The 18,821-nt window shown below is 57.9% G+C and overlaps 1 protein-coding gene across 1 annotated transcript in view; it reads right to left on the reverse strand.

The window, feature by feature from the left end:
• Nucleotides 1-1,886: 1,886 nt before the first annotated feature.
• ALDH4A1 (aldehyde dehydrogenase 4 family member A1) overlaps nt 1,887-18,821 on the reverse strand; it is a 34,043-nt gene continuing 17,108 nt past the window's right edge. The window contains exons 4-15 of the mRNA XM_057697946.1: nt 18,202-18,249; nt 17,229-17,384; nt 14,600-14,749; nt 14,439-14,513; nt 13,176-13,363; nt 10,680-10,753; nt 7,693-7,889; nt 7,484-7,531; nt 6,537-6,689; nt 5,683-5,804; nt 4,808-4,926; nt 1,887-4,114 (exon numbers count right to left, since the gene is read on the reverse strand). Of these exons, the coding sequence (XP_057553929.1) occupies nt 4,002-4,114; nt 4,808-4,926; nt 5,683-5,804; nt 6,537-6,689; nt 7,484-7,531; nt 7,693-7,889; nt 10,680-10,753; nt 13,176-13,363; nt 14,439-14,513; nt 14,600-14,749; nt 17,229-17,384; nt 18,202-18,249 (1,443 nt within the window). The 3' untranslated portion in view covers nt 1,887-4,001. The remainder of the gene's footprint in view (nt 4,115-4,807; nt 4,927-5,682; nt 5,805-6,536; nt 6,690-7,483; nt 7,532-7,692; nt 7,890-10,679; nt 10,754-13,175; nt 13,364-14,438; nt 14,514-14,599; nt 14,750-17,228; nt 17,385-18,201; nt 18,250-18,821) is intronic.

Here is an 18,821-nt window from a genome sequence, read left to right on the forward strand (position 1 = left end):
AACATGACTTTCAATCCTCAGCTCCCCGGAGAAACGTCAAATTTAAGGTTGGGGAGGCCAAGGCACAGGTAAGAGCAGTAAAGGTGCTCAGTGGCCAGGCAGGTGGAGATGGGGAATAGAAATCCAAAGGGTCGTCTCTTACTGGTGTGCTGGTTACATCACCCGTGCGTGCCTCAGTCTCCTCATCTGTGAAATGGGACTAACAGAATGGGAGTTACCTTTGGGGGTTGCAGGGAGGATCCGAGGGTGTGACGTCTAAAGCATTTAGCGCAATGCCTGGCTCACAGCCTGTGTGCAAGCAATGGTGGCTCTATTTCCTACGCTGCCTCTAGACAGAGAACATACAGGAACTGGGATGACAAATGCGTGGGTGGGTGAAGTAATGAAAATGAAGACGTGACTCTGTGAAGAGGGTGGGTCTGCACCCTGCCGCTTCCTCTGGCCCCCCAGGAGCCTGGCGACCGGGGCACAGGTGGCCCCTCATTTCCTTAGTGCGCACGCCCCACTGGCAGGCTGCCGCACGGCGGTGGCAGGGACATCCGGCCTCAGTCAAATGGTTCACGCTCCAGCCCAGACCTGTGGCTGGGCCCCCGGCCACAGCAGGGAAATGAAGAGGCTCCTTGGGCCATTGTGGACACGGGGGACTTACTGTGGTGACCATGCAAAGAGGCCTCAGGCACCCAGGTGGGTACTGGGCCCTCGGGAGCCACCAGCCCCAAGTCTGGGGGACAGGGGATGGCAGAGAGAATGGAGTGAGCAGCAGCTTTGAGACACTCACTGCCCTCATTCAGTGGAGTCAGAGGCACCGAGCTCGGGGAGGGGGGTACGGGGGGGGAGACAGGATAAAATGACATTAGTAGAGGCTCAGCTGGGAGTCGGGGACCTGACGGAGCAGGTGGTAAGGAGCATGGAGTGTGGCATCTATAGCCCTGGGTTCAAACCCAGCCTTTTAGCAATCACCTTTGTGACCTTGGGCTCATCATTCTACCTCTGACCTCCACTAGTACTTCCATAGAATGCTGTAACAGTTACCAGGTAAGATCAATGTCAAGGTTCTGACACTAGATAGGTAAAGCACTTGGCCAGTAATCAGCCAACTCTGCGGCTGTCTCAGTGTGACCTTGAATATCACTCTATTTGTTCAGAAACATTAATGGGGCCTATGTATCCCCCAGCTGCAAAAGGCAACTGCCTGCCTTCCCCTTCGTGAGCCCCAGCCGGGGCACTCTGGGTGCTGCCCTTGGGCCCTGACTCAAGCCCCTTTGGGCACCCATCAGTAGCAGCCCACGGGTAAGCCAGGGCGGGGGCTCTGCTGAGGGTCAAGTCCCCTCCCCTCCCCACAGTTCTGAGATCCTCCAGCCAACAGCTCTAACCGATGGACTCTCAGACGCGGGTGGGGGGAACAACGATGGTGTCTATGTGGTTTAGGAGCACCTCCTCTTACATTATTTGCAGGTGGAAACAGGCCAGGACACACGTGTCTTCCCCTCCAAGTCAGCTGGCCCAGGTGGGTTTGGACCCGTGGATTCTGGGCTCAAGCGAACTGGCCACGGTTGCCCCCCGCCATGTCACCTGGCCAGCTGAGCGGGTCTGTGCAAGCCATGCGTGGACATCTGGGTGGAGGAGAGAATGGGTTTTGGAAGCAGACAGAACTGGGTTTCCATCCCGGCGAGACCACACCCTCAGCAGGTCCTTTCACCTTTCTGCACCCTGGTGTCCTCATCGGCGAAATGGAAGCGTGACAGCATGTCCTTCATAAGACTGTCATGAGTGAAAAATACACATGCAGAGTCTTTGGCACGTGTATGAGTCAGGGTTCTGAAGAGAAGCAGAACCTCTAGGAGGCACAGGGAGAGCCAGACACAGGGAGAGAGAAGGAACTAGCTCACACAATTGTGGAGGCTGCAAAGTCCAAACTGCAGCGCAGGCTGGCGGGCCAGGGACGCACGGAGTTGCAGTTGAGTCCAAAGGCAGCTGCTGGCAGAATTCCTTCTTGCTGGGGGGAGGCCAGTCTTTGTTCTGTCAAGGCCTTCAACTGACTGGATACGGCCCACTCACATTACGGAGGGTAATCTGCTTTCCTCAAAGTCCGCTGAACTAAATGTTAATCTCATCCAAAACACACCTCCATGGAAACATCCAGAATAATGCTGAAACAGGTATCTGGGCACCATAGCCCAGCCAAGCTAACCCATAAACTTAACAATCACAGCACATAACAGTGGTGGTTATAACAATGGGTAAACAGATAACATTGTTGAATCATTAATTCCATACCTGCCTTTGTTCTAAGCATTTATATGAATTAACTCATTGAATTCTCAAGACAACCTGTGTGCGTGCATGTGTGTGCGTGTGTGGTTATTTCCATCTAAGAGATGAAGACACAGAGGGTCAGAGAGACTGCACAACTTTTCAGAGCTGGGATTTGAACCCAGGCCCTCTGGCTCCAGAGTTCCCGCCATGCACAGCAGGGATTCCCGCCATCAGTGTCTCCTTCCTTCCATCACACTGAAGGCACTGCCCTCCTTGCACCTAATGACACACTGGCAACACTGTCTTCATTTAGAAGGTGACCAGCCCCCAGCACCCCCACCAGAAAGACCACCAATTTGGTTAAGCAAGAGGCATTTTATTAGGTGGCATCGGGGCAAATTCTATTGCCACCTCACAGTGTAGAACCAGTAGGGCCAGGAACACCCCCAGCCCCCCTGCCGCCTGACCTGGCCCCTTGTGGAAAACAGGCCTGGCGGCATCAGGACTCACTCCTGACTGCGGGCCAAGGTATGTGACCGTGCACTTGGCGAATGGCCACTCCAGCCCCACGGGGGTCCCATGCCAGCCGTGCTAGAGGAGGGCCCAGCCCTTTCAGGGCCCCCTACAAACTGTCCTTCAAAGTTACCCCTTACCACTCCTCGGCCACCCAGAATCTATCCAGGATACATTTGTGAGTATCCGCCGATTGGCTGCATCAAGGAACAGGGCTCCTAGGGGCCAGTCCACACAGAGCCACTAACAGGCAAAGGAGGGGCGATTCTATAGTCAAGCCTCCGCCCGGGCTGGACAGGGACCCAAGGCGAGGTCTCCGGCGCTGGGGAAGGTGGGAGCAATATCTACCCAGGACAGTGGGCGCTGAGCTCCTGCAGGAAACCCCAGGCCAACTGAGGCTCTAGAGGCAGGACCCAAGAGCTAAAGGAAGCTGCACGAAGGTCCCCTCAAAGTCTGCCAACCTCACAGCCCACACAGGAAGGGCCAGCACAGCCCACACCTTGGCAGGTGGCCTGCAGCAGCCCCCCAGCCCCACCACACAGAGATGCCAGGAATCCGTGGGCCTCTGGAGCTCAGGCACTCTAGAGCAAGGCACATGGGGTCTAAGGCATTTGGTTGGGCACAGGTACCTGCTAGCACAGGTGCGTCTGGGCAAAGAGCTAGTGAGCGGCCCGGACCAAAGGCAAGGCCAGCTGGTGCCCCTACACCCTGCAGCCACAACTTGCCAGCCCTGCAGGCCACCCTGGTCACACCTAATCCTGGAGACCCGGAGAAGTCAGGGCCAAGGCCAGGGGCCTCCGTGGGTGGTGAGGTTTGCCAGGGGGCCCAGAGCTGCCTCCTTCTCCTCCACAGATCCGCGAGCTACTCCAGCGCGATTCCCCAGGTCCCTGAGCCACTAGGCTATAGTGTAGAGGAAAGAAAAGGGGACAGAAGGAGAACCAGCCAGGCACCAAGGTCACACCAACCAGATGGAATTTCTAGAACATTCGATAGGGTCAAGGGTGGCGGCCCTGTTTCTCCCCATAGTGTGATCTCAAACCAGAGCCCTGCACCTGACTCCGAGGGGTGGGATGGGCCAGGATACAGGCCAGTGGGGGGCAGGGGCAGGCCTTGGCCCTGGAAAGAGTGTTGTCCCATGGGGAGCGGGGTGGAGGGCCTGGCGTGGGGTCAGTGCACTGAGGTCAGTCATCTGGACGGACAGACAGGTGGATGGCCGAGGCGCCGAGCAGGGTTCACTGCATGTATGGGTAGCGCCAATCCCCCAGAGGCTTGTGGGTCTCCTTGATGACCTGGGGTGACGTCCACCGCAGGATGTAGTGGGGCCCCCCTGGCTTGTCATTGGTCCCTGTGGGAAAGACAGCTCTGTTCATCTCTGAAAAGATACAACGGCTCTGGGCAGAAGGGAAAGGGGTAGGGAGACGCTGATGGAATAAATGGGGCAACAGCACAGGCAGCAAACAGCTAAACTCACTCTAACACATTCCCAGTGGCCAGGGTTTCCTGAGCGCATCTCTGAGGAGGGCACACAGCCAGGGGTCGGGTGAGCAGGCGGGACACCCATACTTCCCGGGTCCCTGCGCCCCACCTGCAAGGGGTGTCTGGAAGGCAGGGGAGCACCGTGGAGGGCACTGGACTAGGAGTTGGGAGACCGGGGTTCCGGCACTTGGGACTTCTGGCAAGTTACTGCCCCTCACTGAGCCTCAGTTTCCCCATTTGTAGACAGAAGGGGGATGGACTGTGGTGGCCTGGAGTATGACGGTAAAAGGTAGCCAAATCCCAGCTCCACCCCTTCCTAGCCATGTGCCCTTGGGCAAGCCACTTCACCTCCCTGGGCCTCAGTTTCCCCCTCTGTAAAATGGGAAGAAAGGCCGCACCTGAGCTCAGGAGGCTGTCAGCAGGACTCTGAGTTAGCATCGGGCCTGGCCCGCAGTGCTCAGTAAATGGTGCTACTCCTGTTTCTCTTCACACCCTTCCGATGAAGAACTGAGGGTCTCCTGCCAGGAACTCGGCCCCCTTCTAGAAAGGAGGACCCACTCACCCGAGGCTCGGGCCCCTCCGAAGGGCTGCTGGCCCACCACTGAGCCAGTGGACTTGTCGTTGATATAGAAGTTGCCGGCAGCATTCCTCAGCATCTCGGTGGCCTCCCGGACAATGTCCCTACAAGGCAGGGCAGTGGTAGGAGGGCGGCCGGCTCACCCTCCCTCCAGACCCAGGGCCCACCTCTGACACCCTGCCGCAGCCCCCAGGGGCCGTCCCGGTGAGCCCAAGGCCCACTGCCAGCTGCGGGCCCCTGAAGGCTCCCGGGAGCCTCTGGGCCTCAGCCTCCTCCTCTGGAAAGGGGGTTAGCACCCTCCCTCGCAGGGCATCTGTAAGGGCGGGAGGAGGGCCAGGCTGCGCGTGCTCAGCGAAGGGGCCCAGCCTGGTCCAATCTTCCTGCCCATGGGAGCCGGGGAACCCGCAGACCCCCAGCCTGCCCTCAGGTTCCCGCCTCCACTCTTCGAGGCAGACACGGGGAGGCCACCAATGCCACGGAGAAAGGAAAGGGCAAAGCCTCAGGTTTAGGGTCACAGTGCCCAGGCTGGAGTCCTGCCTCTGCCAGACGAGCCGTGCACCTGGGCCCGAGCCTCTGTCTTCCACTCTGCAGCCCCAGCAGAGCCGGGGGAGCAGGTCAAAGGCACGGATTCCCCGGCCCCGGCCCTAGACACCTACATTCAGCAGCCCCAGAAGCTGCATTTTTAACAAAAGGCCCGCTGCCTCTGTCTGCCTGGCGGTCCGGGCGGAGGCGAGGGGAGTGGAGAGAAGAAGGGCTGCATTATTACTAGGGTCCGCGTCCAGGAGGGCAATCTCCGTGGACAGCAGGGTCCTGTGGGGCTAGGACATCGGGACGAGAGCGGAGGGGCTGCGGCCACTCACCTGTCCTGGGCGAACACTGCCCCCGTGAGGCCGTAGCTGGTGGTGCTGTCGACCAGCCGCAGCGTCTCCCTGTACTTGTCATCTGGGTAGACGTACACGGTCAGCACAGGCCCAAAGATCTCCTGGCAGAGAAGCCCCAGGGTCAGGCCCCGCCTGGACCCGCACCCCGAGGCCCCCCATCTCCCTGCTCTGGCCCCCGCCTCTCCCTGTCCCCCTCCTCAGCCCCTGCAGGAGGGGCCGGGTGCTGCCTCCTGCTGGGTTCCCTTGGGGACGGCTCCTGCCCTGCCCACCCCACCCCAGCCTGGCAGAAGATCAGGACTCTCTGGCCTCCCTGTCAGCCAGACCCACACCCAGGGAGACTTCTGGCAACAGCCGGCCTAGGAATTGCCTGATGGTACCAGGGTCCCCTCAGCCATCGAGGGCCTGGGGGAAGACCCTCACCCCTGCACTGTCATCCTGGGCAAGTGCCCTGACCTCTTGGAGCCTCAGTTTCTCATCTGCAAAATGGGAACGATATGCCCACCTCACCTCTGTCAAATGCCCGGCCCACAGTTAAGGATCTATACGTGTTAGCCACTGAGATGGCTGCAGGGGCCTCAGTGGTTGTGGGCAGTGTAAGTGCCATGACACCAGCCCGAGTCAGCAGCGTCAAAGACAAAGCACTGGATTTGAGGTGAGGCGCCTGAGCTCAAGGCCTGGCTCTGCTCTCACCAGGCGTGAGACTCGCCCCGTATGGCCTCGCTTTCCTCATCTGGGAGATGGGATGATGCCTGTGAAGCGCCAGGGCCCTGTGCACATGCCATGCTTGGGGGAGAGGCTGCCTCCTCCCGGCCCCGGGCCACCCGCCCCATCACCTCCTTCATGATGGGATCCTGGGGGTCCTTGCTCTCGATGATGCAGGGCTCCACGAAGTAGCCCATGGAGTCGTCACACTGGCCCCCGGCCAGGACGGTGAGGCTGGGCGAGGAGTGGGCGTGCTCCAGCCACTTCCTGATGCGGCCAAAGGACTTTGGGGGGGGAGGCGGGGGGAGGGGTGTGCATCAAGGGCCAGCTGGAGGCCATGCCCAGCAGCAGCCCCCCAACACTCTCACCCCAAACACCAGTCCCTGAAGGACCCGAATTCTGAAGGGGGTTGGGGGGGGGGGCTGAGGGTAAAAGCTGGGGCCTGGCTGAGCCAGGGCAAAGACAAGGCCAGGTGTGCATGCGCGCGCGCGTGTGTGTGTGTGTGTGTGTGTGTGTTAGAACTACATGTAGACTTACATACAAACACCACAAACACACATATAAATGCAGGGCCATGAATGCTGAGGTGTAAGTGCGTAGGGACACCCATGCCTGCATTACATGTATGTGTTTCTGCGTGCGGACCCGCACGTATGCCTATATACACATATAAACCTGTGCACAAATGCTTCTGCACAGGCTACGTATGCGTGTGTTCACGTGGGTGGACCTACATGCATGCCCCCACACAGAGATCTACGTGAACATGTTCACGGCTGTGAACGTACACGTGTGTTTGGGTTACGTGTGTAGACCTATTTGTATGTGCACGTGTGAGCGCAGGCACTTAAAGGGGGCTTGTGGAGCCTGGTGGCAGGGTGTGTGGGGGGCGAGCTCCTCTCTGGGTACAGATGCTCCTGCCCTTTTCAGAGCTGGCGGCGACGGTGGGGGGTGCACGCGTGGCTACCAGGCTGCCCTGCTCGAAGCAGCAGGTCCGGGTCGCCCCTGTAGCGCTTCCTCCCCCCTCCCACCCGGCCCAGGCACGGGCCTCCAGGAATGCCCCGCTGCCTGCACGTACCTTGGCATCAATCACGGCGGAGAAGAAGGTCCCAAAATCCTCTGCAGGCTGGAGGCGAGGGAGACACAGGAGGAGATGGAGCTGCCGCGGGCCCGAGACAAAGGGAGCCCCCTCCCTGCACCCCTCCCCCCCCCCCCCCCCCCCGCACCCCAGCCTCCAATCCCATCAGCCCCCCGCTGGGCCGCGGCAGGGCGTCCGGCGCCACTCACGTCGCCCACTTTGATCCTGCCGTGCTCCTCCAGCAGCCGCCCTTTGATCTGCGGCCACAGCGAGCGCGGCACGTAGAGGCGGGAGCAGGCCGAGCACTTCTGGCCGCCGTACTCGAAGGCTGAGCGCAGGGTCCCACTCACCACGCTGTCCACGTCGGCCGAGCGGTGAACAAAGTGGAAGTTCTTCCCACCACACTCTGCGGGGGGGTGGGGGGGATGAGTGGGGGAGGCCGGCCGGCCCAGGTGCCCAACGCATTGCCTACACTGGTCCACAGGGCCCTGCGACCAGCCCCCAGCACCCAGGAGGACAAGGGCGTGAGAAGGCAGAGTCTGAGCCCCACAGTCTCCCAGAAACTGATCAGCCAGGCCTGTCCTCCCACTCCACAGGTGAGAAAATTGAGGCCCAGGCAAGGGCAAAGGGGACCAGGGGACCAGCTCCCCCATCTCACAGATGAGAAAACTGAGCCCAGGGGTGGAGCTGCTGCCCAACGTAAAGGCAGAGGAAGGACCAGAATCCAAGCCTCCCCAAAGCCAGTCCACTCCCAGCAGTGGGCATGGCTTCCTTTGAGCCTTCCCCTGACCCCTCCTCACCCAGCGAGAGGAGAGGGGGCCACCCCAGGTCCACGGCCAGGGCTGGCCCCTCTCCCCTACCCACAGTGGGGACACCCCTCCCCCATCTCTTTGGCGTGAGGGAGCCTCTGCAGATCACTCCACCCTCCGGGCCTTGGTTTCCTCACTCAGTTAAATATCCGCTAATAGCAGCTCATGTTACAAAGCACTCACTACCTGCCAGACTCAGTTCAAAGCACTTTGTGCTCTGCCTCACTGAAGCCTCACAGCAACCTCCCACTGTTATCCCATTTTAAAGACAAGAAAACTGAGGCACAGAGAGATTACGTCTCACACTCAAGGTTGGGAAATGGTAGAGTAAGCAGCAGTCTCTCCCTCTGGGAGACGGTGGGAAGGAGAGAGAGCAGAAAACAGATAGCTCACCCTAAGGGTGCACTGTTCCCCGTCTCATGAAGGTTGCACTGGGGTGCACTGAGGGGCTAGAAGTTGGAGATGCTGTAGCTGGCCCTGAGGAGGGTCACCTGCCCTGACACCCCCATCACAGTTCCCACCAGCTCAAGAGGCAAACTATTATATATACACCGGATAAACAAGGTCCTACAGTACAGCACAGGGAACTATACTGAATACTCTGTGATGAACCATAATGGAAAAAAATATGAAAAAGAATATATATATATGTATGACTGAATCACTTTGCTGTACAGCAGAAATTAACCCAATAGTATAAATCAACTATATTTCAATAAATTTTTTTTAAAAAGCTCCCACCAGCTCAGGAGTGGGGTCCAGGATGATCCCCATGGGCCCCACTTCACCCCCGGATCAAGAATGCTGAACCACCAGCCCCAGCTCTGCCGTTACTGTGCTGTGTGACCCTGGACAGCCCTCCCTCTCGAGAGGTCTCAGCATTTCCCCAAAGTATGTTCCATGAAAAATGTGGTCCATGGGGGCTACAGGGTTGTGGAGCCCAAAGAGTTTGGGAAACACTGCACATCAGCCCTTGCTCTTGAAGATGAACAACGCATATCAGCGCATTAAAGGCTCTGAGAAGTCCTGCAGGTAGGAATCAGTTTTGCTTTAAACACAGTGCATACCAAATGTCCTTGACCATGAAACTGTTTCTCTGTGAGAAAAGTATTATTTCCACAAGATCTGGCCCTGCCGACCCCTCAGCCCCATCTCCTGCCACCCCACTCCCTCCCGTCCCCAGCGACACTGGCCTTGTTTTTTCAAACACAAGCTCATTCCCACCTCGTGGCCTCTACGTTTGCCATTCCCTTGGCCTAGATCTGGGCTGTGCACCACAGTTGCCACCAGCCACACATGGCTATTTAAATTCAAATTAGTTAAAATTAAACAAAATTAAACTTTTACTTCCTTAGCCACACCAGCCACATTTCAAGTGCCCTGCAGCCACACATGGCTAGTGGCTACTGTATCAGACAGTGCAGATACAGCCCATGTCCATCATCTCAGAAAGTTCTGGGACTTCCCTGGTGGCACAGTGGTTAAGAATCCACCTGCCAATGCGGGGGACACGGGTTCGATCCCTACTCTGGGAAGATCCCACACGCCGTGGGGCAACTAAGCCCATGTGCCACAACTACTGAGCCTGTGCACCACAACTACTGAAGTCTATGCGCCCTAGAGCCCGTGCTCCGCAACAAGAGAAGCCACTGCAATAAGAAGCCCGCGCATCGCAACAAAGAGTAGCCCCCACTCACCACAACTAGAGGCAGCCCGCTCACAGCAACGAAGACCCAACACAGCCAAAATAAATTAAATAATTAATTAAAAAATAAAAAAATAAAAGTTCTACTGGACAGTGCAGGTGCCCACGACGGTCCATTCTCCAGACCTTTGCAAGGCTGGTTTCTTTTCGTTGGTCAGGTTTCAGCAAATGTTCCCTCCTCGAAGAGGCTCCCCACCGCCCAGGCACCTTAAGTCAGTCACCCACCAGCCCAGCCCCTGGGGGTCCCTGCCTGTCGCCTCTTTGCCCTCCTTTAGTTATCCACAGCCCCTCTCCCTCCCTGACATCACCTATCTAGCTGTTTTCTGTCTGCCTCCCACTGCTGGGACAGAAATTCATGATGGCTGGGTCTCTGGGCCTCGTCATCCTTGCATCCCCAGTGCCCAGAAAGTGCTTATGTACATACTTAATAGTTTACTTGCTGAATGATGACTGAAAGAATGAATGAATGAACAAAAGAAAAAATGCACGCTCTGAGGCATAAGCGCTCTTTACCACCCCCAGGACCTGCCAGAGCAGGGGCTCCACCCTGAAGGAGTTCTCTGCTCCTGCAGGGCCGCCCCACCTCTGAGCACATCACCTCCGCCTCCTCCTCTTTCCTGATGGCCAGGGCAGGAAGGGGTCCCTGGGGTAGAGAGCAGGGCACAGGGAGAGGGCCCCTTACCTCCAGCCAGGCGTGGGAAGGTGCGGAACCGGTCCAGGTTCTGGGCCACCTGCTTCCACAGGTGTTTGAAGGTGCTGAAACCAGAAGACAGGGCAGGGATTAGGGATCCCAGCTCAGGTACCTGAGAGGGTGAGGGGCCTGGAGGCAGGGAAGCAGGTCCTACCAGAGGAAGGGGCGGGAAAGCCCAGGGAGGAGCGCTAGGGTCAGCAGTCCCACAGGAGGCGGGCAGGGGTCACAGTGGTGGCGGTGGTGATGGGGAACCGAGTAGGTGGTAGCAGCTGGAAATGGGCTGCATTCTGGGCCTAAGCAGATGGAGCAAGGGGGGGCTTGGCGGCAAGATGGCCCAGAGAAGTGCCAGGCTTTGAGGCCAGGGGGTGCTGGGCTTTAGTCCTGACGCAGGCGCACACAGCTGTGTGATCTTGCGCCCATCACTTAACCTCTCTGAGCCTCAAATTCTATGTCACACCTGAGACCTGGAAAGAACAATTCAGCCTGGCAGGGCTGTTCTGTGATGGCTCTAATGTGAGTCAAGTGCTCAGGACCATGCTGGGCACACTGCGGGTGACGGTCAGGGGACAGACGCCACCGTGGTCTGCGAGGGGCACCCCGAGCTCACACCCAGGTTCCAAAGACCAAGGAGGGTCCCGGGAGAAGCAGCTCAGGCCCCCGCCTCCTCCCCGGGCTCCGAGTGTGACCAACCTCAGCACCACAAAACAATAAAAATGCTAATCACCAGGGAACTGGCGACACAGCAGCTAATACTAATTTATGACTTTCCTACCTTTAAGCCCGCTGCTCATCAGAGCGTAGCAAACGGGTGCCAGGCCCGCTCCGCCCGCTAATAGGCAGGGACCCACGGGGCCCGCGGCTGGCACAGCGGACCTTCTGGAAAACAGCTCTCCTCAGCAATTCTAACCCATGCTGCCATCACCACCCGGCAAACCTTGGTGGGGGTTGCAGAGGGGGAGCCTGAGGCCAGGTAGAAAGGGCGAGAAGCCACCGCAGGTGTCCCCAGGACACCTGGAAGGCCCGGAGAGCAAACCCCAACATCTCCACCCAGATGACCCGTGGGGACTGCAAACTCAAAGCGGCCAGCGTGTGATTCCTCTTCTTCCCAAGGCTCCCAGGTGCCCAGCCATCTGGGGTGCCCACCCTGGTGAACGAGGCCCACCTCCTGCCCCAAACCTCAATGTTGCCACTGACCTCCCCCAGCCCGCCCCTGCCCCGATACCACAGACAGGTGATCAGGATTCCCTGCTACCTCCTCACTTATATCAACCCACCTCTCCCCGTCCCACAACTCTACCCAGGTTCAGGCCCCCACCACCCTTCCCCGGACGTGGACACCTCCTAACCTATCTCCTGCTTCCAGCCACTGGAGATGTGCTCAGAGCAGCCAGAGTGGTCATCTAGGTCAGAGGCTGCCCACCCAGGGGCCTGCAGGGGCTGGGCAGGGAAGAAGTGAGGCCATCCAGGTATGCAGAGACCCAAGGCCTGTCGGGACGATGGGGAACCAGAGACCATCCGCCCGTCTCCGGCCAATGGTGCCACATGGAAATGCAGGCCCAGTGGGACCAGGTTCTTAAGAGAAGCCAACATTTGGATTTTTACATGAGACTGTCCCAACAGTACAAGGCTGGTCCATCTCTACTAGGAGTCAATGAAACAAAGAGCCACTTGCCAGGTCCAACTGGAGAGCTACCTCTGCAAGCTACCGAGCAGAGGAATCTCTGCTTGAAACAGAAGTCTGATAGCCATGCCCCCTGCACGTAACCTTCTGTGGCTGCCATCATCTTCAGGATAAAGTCCAGACACCTTTGCAGGCTCAGGACCTTGCCCACTCCACACGTTCACTGCTCACCCTTAGCACCGGTAGAACCCAGCACACACAGGGGCTCTATAAACACCAGCTCAGTGAGTGAGTGAATCAATGCGCAGGCTTGATCAAACCATGTCCTGCCCCCACCCTTTGGCCCTTGGCCCCCAGCTTGACACTCCCAGCCCCACGGGACTGCATCCACCTCCCAGAGCTACAGCCTTATGCCTCTGCATATGCTGCTCCCCCTCCTAGAACGCTCTCCTCCACCTCTGTCTGCCCTACTCGTCTGCTTAGAAGCCACCTCCTCCAAGAAGTCTTCCTGACTTCTCCTCCAATTTATTCCACGCTTCCTTGTGCCCTTTCCAGGGACAGAGGTGGCATCGAAATCCATATCGCCAAACACGTGTAGGCTGCTTCCAGCCTGTGACACTCTTTCCTGTCCATTAACTAGTTTGACCCTCATAATGACTCTGCAAGGTGGGAGTCATCACTACTGTCAAACAGGTGAAGAAACGGAGGCTCAGAGAGGTGAAGTGGCTCACCCAGGGCCACACAGCAAGGAAGGGGGAACAGTCAGTCCCCGACCTTTGGGTTCACAGGCCCAGCTCCCGGACAGAGGTGACGAGACCTGGTGAGCATCCCCAGGCCACCCTGCCCACCCCACCTCAGGGACTTACGGCACGCTGCCTGTGAAATTGATGCCACACAGGTGCTCTGAGCTGGTGATGGTGTCCCCAAATGTGGGCCCATCAGCTGGCACAAACTGGATGATGTCAGGGGGCAGACCGGCCTCCCGGAGGATGCGGTAGACAGCGTAGCTGGCCAGCATGGCAGTGTCACTGGGCTTCCACAGGACCACGTTGCCCTGCCCAGGAGGCATGGTGATGACTCTTGAGGTCAGGGGCCACCAGCCCTGACTCCCACCCTACCCAAAAGCATGGCCATCCCTCACCCGGAGCCACCAGGCCCCCATGCAGGCCAGGATGTCTCCTACCTGACTGCCTTCCCCCAGGTGCTGGGCACCGGCCCTTGCCAATGAGCTCACACCCTGCCCTGTCTGCCAAGGCTCCCTTCCTCTGGAAGCCGGTGCCAACTGGTCCTGCCGGCACCCCTCAGGCAGGTCTGTTCTGGGTGTTTCCAAGTCGCTGCGTACTCAAGGAGCAAGCGCTCACAGGGCTCTGACTGCACGTGTCCTGGATCGGGATACGTGGGTGCCAGGTGTGGCGTGTCTGTCTGAGCGCAGATACACGAGGACGGCCCTGTGTACAGGCACCCTTCTGGATCACCCAGCCTCCCTGACAGCTGTCAGCCCTCCTCCTGCTGCTCCCTGAGCCACCCACACCCTCCGAGGGGAGGGTTGCCTCTCCCCCAGCAGCTGGGAGCCGATGGCCACCTTCACCCTGATAACAGTAGTGGAGCCCACTGACTTTGAGACCACCTGCCCAGAGACAGAGGAAGCCCAAACCCCTACCTGTTCCATCACTTACTAGCCACGCAACGCCAACAAATGGCACCGGGCACAGAGCAAGCACTCGAAGGTGAGCTCTAATTATCAGCCTCAGGAGCAGCCCCTACATGATGCTAAGCCTGCACCAGGCCAGACCTGCCTGGCCTTAGACGTATCACAAGCACGGTCCCATCTGCTCCTCACGACGCTGTCACGTAAGCTTTTCTCTTATTTCCACTTTGCAGATGAGGAAACGGCCTCAGAGGAGGGCCGGGGCTTGCCTGGGGTCACCCAGACAGAGGCGGGCAAAGCTGGGAGGGACCCAGACCAGCCTCTGACGCCCAAGCCTTTCCATGGCCCCAGCTGCCTCCACTTTCTGTGCTTCTCCCCGTGACTAGGGCTGAGACCCCAGGGGCACCGACGTGGCCTCCTGACTGTCGAGAGGGGAGTGATGATCTGTTCCCGCCACCCCCGCCCGCTGCCCACAGCTCACCATCAAGGCCGGCGCCCCCGCCAGGTTGCCGCCGATCGCAGTGAAGTTAAAGGGGGAGATGGCCGCCACGAAGCCCTGGGGAGGGAGGAGGCGGGGAGGCAGTGAGGCCACGCCCAGGGCTTCCAGCAGCCCCCACCGCCCGCCCCACCACCTGGGGGTACCTCCAGCCCCCGGTACACCACGCTGTTGGTGCTGGGTGGCACGCTGATGGGCTGCGCCCCCTCCAGCTCCACAGCAAACTTGGCGTTGAATCGGAAGAAGTCGATGAGTTCGGCCGCGGCGTCAATCTCCGCCTGGATCACCGTCTTCCCCTGCGAGATGGGAGGGCCGGGGGGTCAGTGGTGGGGCACGTGCCTCCTGATAGCTCGCTTCTGACACTGGACCCTGTGCCCACGGTGACGTCGTGTGCAGGTGCATTTGGGCCAAGAACCAGGAGACCTGAGGACTGTAAAGATTTCCTTGGCCTTTCTGTTCCTCCTGATGGCGAACGTGAGGTGGGGAGGGGACTCTGGACAGCAAGAATCGGGCTTTCTCGGATCAGGCGGCCCCTCCTGGCACACAGGGTCACTGGCAGCTGCTCGCCCCGCTCAGGACGCACAGCAGGGGAAGCTGAGCTAAGACGCAGTGCCTCCTGCTCTGCGTGGCCACCGTGCTTCCTATACGCTCCTAAGTCTTAAGTCAAATCAAGAGGCACCTTCATGCGGTCTTGGAGTGTTTGTGTCTCTTTCTGTCCAGGTGTGCCTCACCTGGGACACTCCAGAGGCTGACACCCACCCCAGAGGCTCTGCTGCATCAGGAGACGTTTAGCTGGGCGGGGAGCTGTCATACCAGCTCTGTGCAGCAGAGGGCGCTCCCACCACGGGATGGTGAACAGGAAGAGGTGGGGGGAAGCCCAAACCCCTGAAGGTGAAATTAACCCCTCTCCCTCTGCTCCTTCCCCAGCACTCTGGGCTGCTAGTGCCACTCACTGGCTCAACATGCATTCACTCAAAAAACGCTTATCAGGAGCTTCTGTGACTCCAGGGAGACACCGTACAAGACGCAGAAAGATGGAAAACATTAACGTGTGATTACTAACACACAACCCAATCAAAAAATGGGCAGAAGACCTAAATAGGCATTTCTCCAAAGACATGGCCAAGAGGCACATGAAAGCAGCTCAACATCACTAATTATTAGAGAATTGCAAATCAAAACTACAGTGAGGTACCACTTCACACCAGTTAGAATGGGCATCATCAGAAAATCTACAAACAGGAAATGCTGGAGAGGGTGTGGAGAAAAGGGAACACTCTTGCACTGTTGGAGGGAATGTAAATTGATACAGCCACTATGGAGGACAGTATGGAGGTTCCTTAAAAAACTAAAAATGGAATTACCATATGACCCAGCAATTCCACTACTGGGAATATACCCAGAGAAAACCATAATCCAAAAAGACACATGCACCCCAGTGTTCGCCGTAGCACTATTCACAACAGCCAGGTCATAGAAGCAACCTAAATGTCCATCAACAGATAAATGGATAAAGAAGATGTGGTACATATATACGATGGAATATTATTCAGCCATAAAAAGGAACGAAACTGGTACATTTGTAGAGACATGGCTGGACCTAGAGACTGTCATACAGAGTGAAGTAAGTCAGAAAGAGAAAAACAAATATCGTATATTAACGCACATATGCAGAATCTAGAAAAATGGTACAGATCAACCAATTTGCGAGGCAGAAATAGAGACGGAGATGTATAGAACAAACACGGACACCAAGGGGGGAAAGCGGGGATGGGGACGGGGGAGGGGAGGGGGAGTGCTTCAGATGGGATGAATTGGGAGATTGGGATTGCCATATACACATTACTAATAAAAAAAAACCAAATTGTACACTTTAAATAGATGCAGTTTATTGTATGTCAATTATATCTCAATAAAATTCTCAAAAAAACTAAAAAATAAAAATAAATTAAAAAAACATAACAAACCAAAAGCGTGATTACTATGCCCAAGAAGCTCATAAAGGTGCAACAAGCACATAGGAAGTCATTACACCCCAATGTAATCTGAGCTGTAATTGACAAAGGAACAGCATGTTGGGGGGGGGGCTAAGAAGGTTCTAGAAGCCTCACAGAAGAGGTGATATCTGGGCTGGACCTTGACAGTTAAGAGTTCACAAGGCAGAGAAGACAGGGAGCATTCCAGGCAGGACACCCGGGGCAGAGGTGGGAGACAGGATGCTCGACGTGTCCAGGAGCCTTGCTAGGTCCAGACTGGTGATATCGTGGGCAGGGAGGCCTGGCAGGGAAGGGCAGAGCGGCTGGCGAGCTGGACAGAGGTGGGAAAGGAAGGGCTCTGGGGGATGGGCTCAGGACTTGGGACGTGACCCTCAGCCAGAGATCGAGATCTCGGTGGTTCGTAAGCCTGGAGTGACCTGCTGGAGGTGTCATAGAGATCGTTCTGAGGGCTGCAGGGGTCTGACAGAGCCTGAAGGACCACGTAGGGCAACTGTCAATCTAGGCAAAGCACAACAAGGGCCTGGCCCAGGATGGGGACACAGACGGATGGGAGGGGCTATTTCCAGAATAGGACACACAAGCGTAGTACAAGCCACCTTGTCTACAATGTATATTGGTCTGTCCCGTCTCCTAAGCCTGGTCGCTCAAGGATGCCTCCCAGGCTCCAGCAAGCAGAGCATGTTTGGGCACCCAGAAGCCGCTCAGCTGACGTTTGCTGAACCGGATGGGGTACGACTGCCTCCCCCCACAACCCCAACTGTGCCCGCAGGCACCTTACCTGTCCCACCATGGTCTTGGCCAGGACCTCTGCCCTGCGCGGCCCACTCAGCATATCCGCCGCCTTCAGGAAGACCTGGGCCCGGTCTGCCACAGGCTTCAGGTCCCACTCTTTCCTGGCGGCCAAGGAGGCCTCGATGGCTCTGTGGAGCAGGGCCTGATGAAGAGGGAAATGTTGGGGGCTTCCTCCTGCAGCAGGAAGGGTCCCAGAGGAGTGAGGGAGGGAGGAGAGATCTGGAGGTCACTCTTCACCCAGGGAAGACCCCTGGCTCCCCTCGGCCCTCAGCCCCCTCCCCCCAGCGCTGCAGATGCTGTGTCTCATGGCCAGCTGGGCTTCCCCGGGCTCCAAGCCTGCCCCGCTCCAGGCTGGAGGAGTCCAAGGGGCCTGCCAGGTGTGTCAGCATGCCAAGAACTCGCACCGTTTTCTCTCGTGGTCTCATCAGGGCCTCCCCACCTTTCTCCTGGGGCCTGCTGTCCAGAGCCTCCAGCCCTTCAGGTCCAGCCCTGACCTTGCCCTTGCCAGGCCAGAACTGCAGCTAGAGACAGACACCTGCTGCTGGCCACCCAGCTTCCAGCTGCCCTCCTCACCACGTGACGCCAGCTCCTTGACCCTGTGGCCTCTCACTGGCCCTCCCTGATGCCAATTCTCTGCCTGGCTTTCCATCCACGATGCTTCCAATTACCCTGACTCCAGAACCCCCTCCCCCTCCCTAAATCAGGGTAGACTCACAAGGGGCGTGTCCGGGGATGTCCCAGCCCTGACCAAGGCAGCTCTCATTAGGCTCAAGTTAACCCTGGCATGCCTGGCTCGGTCAAAGACACCTGCCCACGGTCACCCTCAGTGCCAGCCGCCCCCGGACACCACCACCCTCCACAGCCCGACAGGAAAGTAGTAACTGACCTCTACCCCCATGGCAGCAACTAACCGGACAAGACAGGGCAGCGCCCCAACCCCAAAGTCGCCAGCGACTCACCTTGTCTGCATAGCAGAACTTGGCCACCTTGTGTCCATGGTTAAAGGGCTGAAAGAAGACAGAAGAGTGAGGTCACTGTCCAGGGGGGAGAGGCCAGGGCAGGTGGGGATGGAGTCGGGCTCAGAGTTTGCAGTCCAAGCCAGATGACGCCCTCTCCCCTCGCTCTCTCCCCTCCAATCCTCATGAGGCTGTCTCCGGTCACCCCGGCCCACGCTGACCTCTCTGTCCTGAGGGTTATGGGGCACCTGCTGTTTGATGAGCTCTGGAAGGTTCATGGTCCAGGAGAAACGCAATGAGCAGAACAGTCTTTGAGGGAAAGCATGGATGTTGTGGTCAGACACAGGTTCAAATCCCAGCTCTGCCCCCTACTAGCTGTGGGGCTTTCTGTAAACTGACTTTCCTTCTCAAGTCTCCCCATCTGGGAAAGCACGGAGAGGAAGACCAAATGGGGAAACAGGTGAAAAGTCCTCCAATACAGCTCCTGCCCCCACACCCAGGTCTGGCATGAGGCCCAGTGATGGGCTGTCACCACGGAAGGCCCCAGACAACGCACCATGTTGTGAAACGCTCAGGACTTCTGCCACCCCCAAAGCCCCCAAGGACAGAGCCACCGCTTCTCG

The sequence above is a fragment of the Hippopotamus amphibius genome, chromosome 1 (genome assembly GCF_030028045.1).
Source record: "Hippopotamus amphibius kiboko isolate mHipAmp2 chromosome 1, mHipAmp2.hap2, whole genome shotgun sequence".
NCBI classification, from domain to species: domain Eukaryota; kingdom Metazoa; phylum Chordata; class Mammalia; order Artiodactyla; family Hippopotamidae; genus Hippopotamus; species Hippopotamus amphibius.